Consider the following 7,843-nt stretch of genomic DNA (forward strand, 5'->3'; position numbering starts at 1 on the left):
CTGCCCCATGGCATGGTGGATCCCCTGGCCAAGCTTCCCTGCCGCCTCCCCGCCCTGACCTATGGCATGGTGCACCCCCTGGCCCAATTTACCTGCCTCCTTCCCAGCCTGCCCCACAGCATGGTGGAACCCCTGGCCAATCCTCCCTGCTTCACTTCCTGCCTGGTTCACCCCATGATGTACCCCCTGGATCACTTTGTCTGTCTCCTTCCCAACCTGTCCAGCAGCGTTGTGGACCCCATGGGCAAGCTTCTCTGCTTCCTTTCCGGCTTGTCCAGCACCATTGTTGATCCCATGGGCTACCTTGTCCAAGCCGTTGTTGAGCCCCTGGACACCCTTGTCCAGCTCCTTGCCGCTCTGGCTCCCCACGTTGCCAAGTCCATTAAAAACTTTCTCCACTTCTCTTCCAGCTTGAGTGATTCCATTGTTGAGGCCTTCCAGGGCCTTGCCCACTTCTCTCTCTGCACTGGTCAGCCCTCGGTTGATCCCTTCAATGACCTTCTCCAGGGGGTCATCTTTGGCTGCCCACCCAGGCAGAGCCCCCAGCAGCAATAGAAGGCAGCAGGAGCTGACCACACTGGCAAGATGCATGTTGTTGGAAAGGTGGGGAGATGCAGAGAGGAGCCAGGGAATCAAAGCTGCTATTTATCCTCTGCTCCTGGGCTATCCCCACCCCTCATGACTCAATTACCCCTGTAAGGCACTGACTTGGTCCCTAGTCAGGGAGGTGTTTCCCAGGAAGATTTGGATTGAGCAATGAAGAGGAGGAGGAAGAGAGGGTGAGTCATGCATGGAGAAGACTCACATGGCACCTGAGCTCCTCAGCTCAGGCCTCCACCCCAGAGCCCAGATTTTCGGTCCTTCCAACCGCCGCCTCTTTTCATTCCTCACCCACTAGCCGGGCCCTCTGTCTGCCAGCCCCGCCTTCAGTCACCCTCCTTCCTTGAGATCCAGCTTGGGTCTTCAAGATCTTCATGCTACTCAAAAGATCTCAGGACCCAACTGACCCAGCAAGAAGATTCTAGAAAGATGGGAAGGGCCATCAGGAGAGGGGGGTCTCTGAGGCTGTCATCAGACCATGTTTTTACTGTTCTGTCTCTCTCTCTCAGTGCTCCAGACAGAGGGACACAGGTCTTCTCCCTGGGCTTCAAACATACCAACCTAGTTCCTGTCTCATGGCTTCTGCAGTTTGCAGTTTCTGTTCTCTCTCCCTGGGATGCAGAGCTCTGTCTTCACGTGGTTGGCTCCTTCTATTCTTGGCTCAAATGTCACCTTCTCAAAAAAAAAAAAAAAAAAACCAACAACATCCCTGGCCATCCCGCACTTACTCTTGGTGATATCATCCTTCTGATTTATAGCCTCCCCTGAATTGTCTTTTGATTGTCTGTCTCACCTACTAGGTCGTAAAATTTCCAGAGGACAGGGCCCATGTCTGTCTTGGTCACTGCGATGTCCCCAACTTCTAGAACATTGCCCGGGGCTCAGTGAATAGTTATAGATTGACCAAATGGGTGGGTCAGAAGAAGCCAAGGGAGAGGAGACCCCAGGCCCCAAGTCTCAGGGGTGCTGGTGGGGGAGGGTGTGAGGGTCCCCAGAGCAGCCCAGGGTGGCGAGGACTGTAGTTTGTTTGGGGAGCCAGGATCACACTCTCCTGGCAAACCTGGCCTCCTGCTCCCAGCCCTTGGGCAAGGGCAGGGGGCTGATTGCCATGAGCTGGGACAGACTCAGAGTCTCCTGAAAAGCCGGTTGTGGCAGCCTCGGGGAGGGGCCAGAGACCCAGGGCGGCAGGAGACTCAGTCAGCACCTGGGCTGGGGGCCAACAGCTTACCTCTGCCCTCCTCCCCCTGGAGCCTCCAGATCCCAACCTGGAGCCCCAAGCGAGGACACACTGGCCCAGGTTGGCGGGCAAACAGAGCACGTGGCCTGGACATCCAGGGGAGCTTGAGAGCAGCTCCGGGCAGTGGCTGGCTGGCCGGGGGAAGCACACCTATCCGGAGCCCAAGTAGACGGAGGCTGAGAACAGAACCAGAGTCAGTGGGTGGCTACAATTGGGTGCAAGGGTGAAAGATATTTGGGTTTTGGTGCCAAAGGGAGAGACATAGGGGGTGGAGAGGTGGGATCGCTGGTGGGAAGGCCAGGCGGAAGGAATGTGGTGCAGGGTGTGAGCAAGCGGAGGTGGCGAGGTATGTGTGTGGGTGTCCAGGTGTGGTGAGAATCTGCACGTGTTTTCGGGTTTTGCTCAAACAAAGGTGACAAGGCCCACTCCCCTTGGGGGGCCCAGGGTTCCACCCTAGATCCTGGACACTTGGCTCCACCCAGGCCCGAGACCAAGGAGCTTCTCCCTTCCCCAGTCTCTGCCTACAAAGGTGACTAAGTGTGCCACCTCTCCAAGCTTGAGCTCATAGAATCTGTTTCCCAGTTTCATGCTCCAGGAACACGGCCAAATGCCTGGGCAACCTCAGGTGTGGCTTTTCTACCCTTGTCCAGTACCTCAACGAGGGAGTTTCCCAGGCCAGGAGATTGCTGGGTGGGAAGGGGTGAATGGTGAGCTTCAGAATCCTAATCTGCCCCAAGACAGAGGTGAGGCTTCCTGATCCATCTTCTCTGTTCCTCTCCACCATCTCCCGCCAGGCCCAGCACCTTACTGCTCCATATGCCACTATTTGATGCAGGACTTTGGTATCTAGACCCACACTTGAGATAGGCCCGGAGTTGTCTGGCCTGGCCATCTTCTGCTGGTTTGGGGAATGAGGCTGTGTTTGGTTTTCTACTGTGGGTTCAGGTGGTTTCACTAGCCCAGGGTTCACAGGCCCCCCCAAAAGCACTCCAAGAGTGAAATGGGTGTCTTGGCAATCCCAGGGCCCAGAGCCTTACCCAGAGTCCAGTATATGGGACACCCCAGTTCTGGCTGGGATCTGCAAGCTTTCCTAGACACTGTCGAGTATTTGCTCCCTGTACCTCTACAGATGTTGTCCATCAGCCATTCGATCAAAGGCAGCCTCTGGGAGGCAAGGTTTTAATTCCTGTTTCTCCACTTGTTACTGGTCTACTCAGACTTGCCATTTTTTTTTTCTTTTTTGATGGTTTTGTTTTGCTTTTGGTTTTAATAGTGTAGAAGCCTATTCATTACATGGAAAGATGTTCACAGTATACAGTTAGTAGTGGGGGCAAGGTAAAAATGGTATTTACAGGTATATATTTTCAATATGATCTTTTTTTAGTTTCTTTTTTTAAGATTTATTTATTTATGCCTACAGAAGTAGGGTACAGGCCAGAGGCTCAGGGGCGGTGAGAAGCTTCACCAGAGACAGAGTGGGGAGCAGAACAGGCAGATGGGCAAAATACACTGCTGAGGGGAGCAGCAGGGAGGCAGGAGAGGTCTGCCGCGCCATGTGGGTCAGCTCCCGGGCAGGGATCGAACTCATGATGAAGTGGCTTTAGCTTCTTAGTGCTGCGCTTTAACCTGCTGCGCCACCAGAGAGGGCCCTGTTTAAGTTTCTTAATCACTTAAAAATCTCAAAGCATATCAGTTTCAGAATCCTTAAAACACACTTAATACATGCACTTCAACTGAGACTAGGAAAATACAGCCAGAGCCCCCCAAATCCTAGGAAGGCTTTATGGATCATGTCGCTCCCAAGAATCACCAACATATAGGTAAGGCAGCAGTTTCTCTCCTCACTTTCCTGTACTGTGTTGATAAAGCGGCAGTTCTGGGTCTGAATTTCTCCACTTTGTTTATTCTGTTAGCTGACGCAAATGCAGAAAGTAAGCCACCTGGGTCAGTCTATCTGTCCTTTTCCTCCCAAGAACTGACACCCTTCTACACATTGTATACATGTACATTGTATACATGCATGACATTGTAAGGAGCCATTATTTTCTCCTTGCAAATTATACCTGAAATTTTTTACCACTTATGATTTGCATCCACTTGATCCTTTATCTTTTAATTATTTTTATTTATTTATTTATGCATACAAGAACTGGGGTATAGGTCAAAGGTGTGGGGGAGTGAGGGGTTTCACCAGACACAGAGTGGGGAACAGAATAGGCAGATGTACTGAAACACACTGCTGAGGAGAGCAGTGGGCTGGGCAGGAGAGGTCTGCTGTGCCATGTGGGTCAGCTCCCTGGCCAGGGGTCGAACTCATGTGCAGTGGCTGTGGGCAGCTTCATGGTGCTGCGCTTTAACCTGGTGCACCACCCTGAGGGCCTAGCTTTTCCTGTTGTAAAGTTGTACAGAAATAGTCCTTTTGCAGCCCTGGCTGTGTCCTGCCCACCTCCCACTTTATCGAACATGTAAGTATGCCTGCTTTGTTTAATGAATCACCTGGCTGGGGTCCTACCTGTCCTGGGCCATCCGGGACAGGTGCTGAGCCCATCGGGTCCCATGGAGATCCGAAAGAGGTAGTGTGTTCTGTCCCTTCGTGCTTCCACACCTCTCCCTGGGATGGTGACAAACCCCCACACCCCTAAATCTTGGTCACAGCTGTGTGTCAGCTGCCCCTGCGGGTGAAGGTGCCTGTGAGTCAGATGTACCAGCAAACCCCCACCCCCCAGGGCTTTAGGCAAGGGAAGCCCTCTGTCCATTCATTCTTCCCCATTTATTGCAAGCCTGCTATGTGCCAGGCATAATTCTAGGTGCTGAAGGCCCAGGGGTGAACAAAACAGGTAAGAATACATGACCTGCTGGGTGGGGGGGGACTGTGAGGAGGGGGGAGTGTTATAACTTAATGGGGAAAGACAAGAAGCAATTCAATTAACTGATAAGATTATAACATACTACATGGAAAGCCTCAAAGAAATAAGTGGGGTGCTGCGGAGACTTGGAGGGGCTTTAAGTTTGGGGTTCAAAAGAAACCTGAGGGAGTGACAATTGTTTATTCAGTCTCATATTTTTGATTGGGCCAGCATCTTTTAAATGCCACTCAGTCTTCCAGCCAATGGCTGTACAGGTAACAACAGGAGACAGCACTCGGCCTGCCCCGAGCTTCTAGACCAGTGGGCAGAGATGACCAGTTAGAAAAATGAACCCACGGGATAATTTTTAGAGCTAGAAATCTGGGGTGGGGGTGGGGAGGATTAAAATATAGAGAAGTGTAACACTGAGGGAGCTTTGCACATTGGAACTCCAACCAGGGCGTGAGGTTGGATCAGGCTTCCTGGATGTAGGTAGACTGAGACACAACAGCGATGGCAGGAGATGACTGAGAAAGGAGGGAGCCTGAGAGGAGGAGTCAGGAAGGCCTCTCTCAGGGTGGCACCTGAAGAAACCAAAGAGCAGCCTAGGAAAGATGTGGGCAGGATTTCCCCAGCATAAGGGTCTCTACTGGAAGGAGATCAGGGAACAGCAGGGAGCAGGGTGCCCAGGGAGGGAGAGCAGGGCCAGCACATGGCCTTGGACCCAATGTGCAGGGCTGGTGAACCTCACACAGCTCCACCCTGCTGCGGCCTTCTGACGCGCTGTAGCGTCACAGAGCCCTGTGACGTCACAGTGCCCCTTGACAACACAGCTAGAAGCTGGTGCCGCTAGTCCACCAGTGGGCCCACTAACATCACATCACTGCAGGACCAGGGCCACTAGGCCATGAAACCTTAGGGAGCCATGCCGAAACGGGACGTCGTGCTCACAAATGTCACAATTGTCCAGCTACTCCGAGAGCCATGCCCCGGTGAGGGGGGCCGTAAAGGGACCCGGGAGGGGGACACAGCGCGTGAAGTGACTCCAGAGAGGGGAGAAGGGCGGCCTGGGGGCACCCCCTCCCTGGCACAGGGAGCTCTTCTGGTGCCCTTCAGCAAGCTCTTGCCTCCTGGTGTTCAAAGCCGTGACTGGAGGCGCGGGGTGGGGGTGGCGGCCCAGCCCTTCCATCCCCAGATCCCGGATCCCGGAGCCGCCTCGCTGCTTTCCGCCCTCCCGCCTGCTCCTCCACCCGTTTGGCTAGCAGAATGGTTTCTGTGCGGATGGTGCCGGAAACGCGGGTCTCCCGTGGGTGGAAGGGTGGGCGCAAGGCCACGAGGCTGGCACCAGAGGGTGGCGAGGAGCGCGCGGCCCGCACACATTTCTAAGGAGAGCTAGAACGTCAAAAAGCTGGGTTTCGCATGAAAGGGATGCTTGTGTGGACCAGGTCAAACAGATCATTTTGGGGGTGGTGGACTCTGACCTTCCTGCATTGCACAAAACGAGGACACTTGCAACCCGCAGGGGCCACGCCAGTCGCTTTACAGGCGCGCCCTCGCACAGCCTCATAAGGTCAGCGCAGCCGGTGTGTCTCTCGTCCCCATTTTACAGAGCGACCGACCGAGATAAGGGAGCGCAAACCACTGCCCGAAGTCTCAGGGCAATCCCAGCGGAGCGATTCCCCCGCCTCCGCCGCGCAGGGCTGGGGCGCGGTGGGCGGGGCTGGCGGGCGTGTGGGCGGGGCTGGCGGGCGTGTGGGCGGGGCTTAGGTCTGGCCGCAGGGTCCCGAGGCCCTGGGATTCCAAAGCGCGCACAGGCTAGTAACTGGGAGACTTGAACCCTTCCCTGCGCGTCATCGCTCTGTGACGTCGGGCCTCGGTTTCCCCTCCGCAAAGTGGGTTTACAGCTCATGTGTCATGGGATTCTGTGAACTGATGCATGTGAAGAGCTCGTCCCAGCACCCAGCCCATGGTGGCACCCAGGAAATGGGTGTCGTCGTAATTGGGAGCGAAGGCACCTGTGTGCTTGTTTCCCCTCCCAGGTGATGCTTCATCACTGAAGCGCCTCTGGGTTTTCCTTCCCGACCTGTGCTTTGCTCCAGTCTATGTATTCTGCCCCTAAAGTGGGGCAGAGGAGAGAGGGAACCTGGGGAACCCGGGAGAGGAGGACCACCTGAGCTTTGACAGGCCAGCCAGAGGCAGTCTCAATCCAGATGGATAAAGCTCCCCCTTTTGTGACAGTAGAAACAGAACCCCCAGGAACATAAATAGCCTTAGAGTCACCGGTAACCACTGGGTCACTAGCACCCATTAATGCTGACTAACCCTCATGAACTTGCACTGTGGCTAGAGACACCCACAGCCCCAGCTGAGAGCCTGGGGCCAAAAAGTCTGTGGCAGAATGGAGACGTCAAGGAGACTGCCGGGCCAGCTGACCCCCATCTCCTAGCCCCTCTTCCACCAACACATGCCTTTGATCCTGGAGCCAAAAGCAACTCACACCTTCATCTCCCAGCCTCTGTCCAACCCTCCTCTTGTCCTTCCTGGCAAATACTCTTCCTCCCCAGAGTTAAAAGCAGCACCCACTAATGGGCTGAGAGTTCTCACTGCATCCTCAAAGCTGCCCAAGGTGGAGGGAGGGCCAGGACGTAAGCAGGAAGGTTCGGCCCAGCAGCACGTAGGTAACAGGACCGGAACCCCAGCTTCAACCCTCACTGCTTGTCCCCCTGGCATCCACCCTCCGCCTCTTCCTGTCCCCCTGTAATTCAGAGTCATGCCTAGCACTGGGGTGTTAAATGCTTATCATCAGGACAGTTTGCCGAGCACTGAGATCAATTACCAACAAGTTCAGAAAATGATCTTTGACCCACAAAGGTATACCTGAAAGGTGTCTCAAAGGTGTGTGGAGTTTCTCAACATCTATATTTGCACTGCATAAGGACCTCAGGTACTTGTCACAGGGATCCTCTGAGGCAAGTACCGCTGTCTCGATTTTACCGAGGAGGAGACTGAGGCACAGTGACCCTCGCCCCCAGCATTGTTAAAAATGCAGACTCCCCGAATTAGAATCTCCAGGGAGGGGCCTGGTGTTGACACATCAGAGCAAGTCCAACCTGGCCATTGCGTGGACCAGGCAGGGCTAGGAGTGGCCTCCAGGAGCCAG

The 7,843-nt window shown here is 54.5% G+C and overlaps 2 protein-coding genes across 3 annotated transcripts in view; one reads left to right on the forward strand and one right to left on the reverse strand.

The window, feature by feature from the left end:
- Positions 1-659, reverse strand: part of SBSN (suprabasin) — a 4,776-nt gene extending 4,117 nt beyond the window's left edge. Inside the window, exon 1 of one of the 2 annotated variants that reach the window (XM_012730544.1) lies at positions 217-659. In XM_012730544.1, the coding sequence (XP_012585998.1) occupies positions 217-591 (375 nt within the window). In that variant the 5' untranslated portion in view covers positions 592-659. The remainder of the gene's footprint in view (positions 1-216) is intronic. The other variant, XM_012730545.1, reaches the window with a different exon arrangement.
- A 4,949-nt stretch (positions 660-5,608) lies between these two features.
- GAPDHS (glyceraldehyde-3-phosphate dehydrogenase, spermatogenic) overlaps positions 5,609-7,843 on the forward strand; it is a 10,078-nt gene continuing 7,843 nt past the window's right edge. The window contains exon 1 of the mRNA XM_004690267.2: positions 5,609-5,675. Within this exon, the coding sequence (XP_004690324.1) occupies positions 5,609-5,675 (67 nt within the window). The remainder of the gene's footprint in view (positions 5,676-7,843) is intronic.

Source organism: Condylura cristata, unplaced genomic scaffold (genome assembly GCF_000260355.1).
Source record: "Condylura cristata isolate star-nosed mole 26May11 unplaced genomic scaffold, ConCri1.0 scaffold00028, whole genome shotgun sequence".
Taxonomy (NCBI): Eukaryota; Metazoa; Chordata; class Mammalia; order Eulipotyphla; family Talpidae; genus Condylura; species Condylura cristata.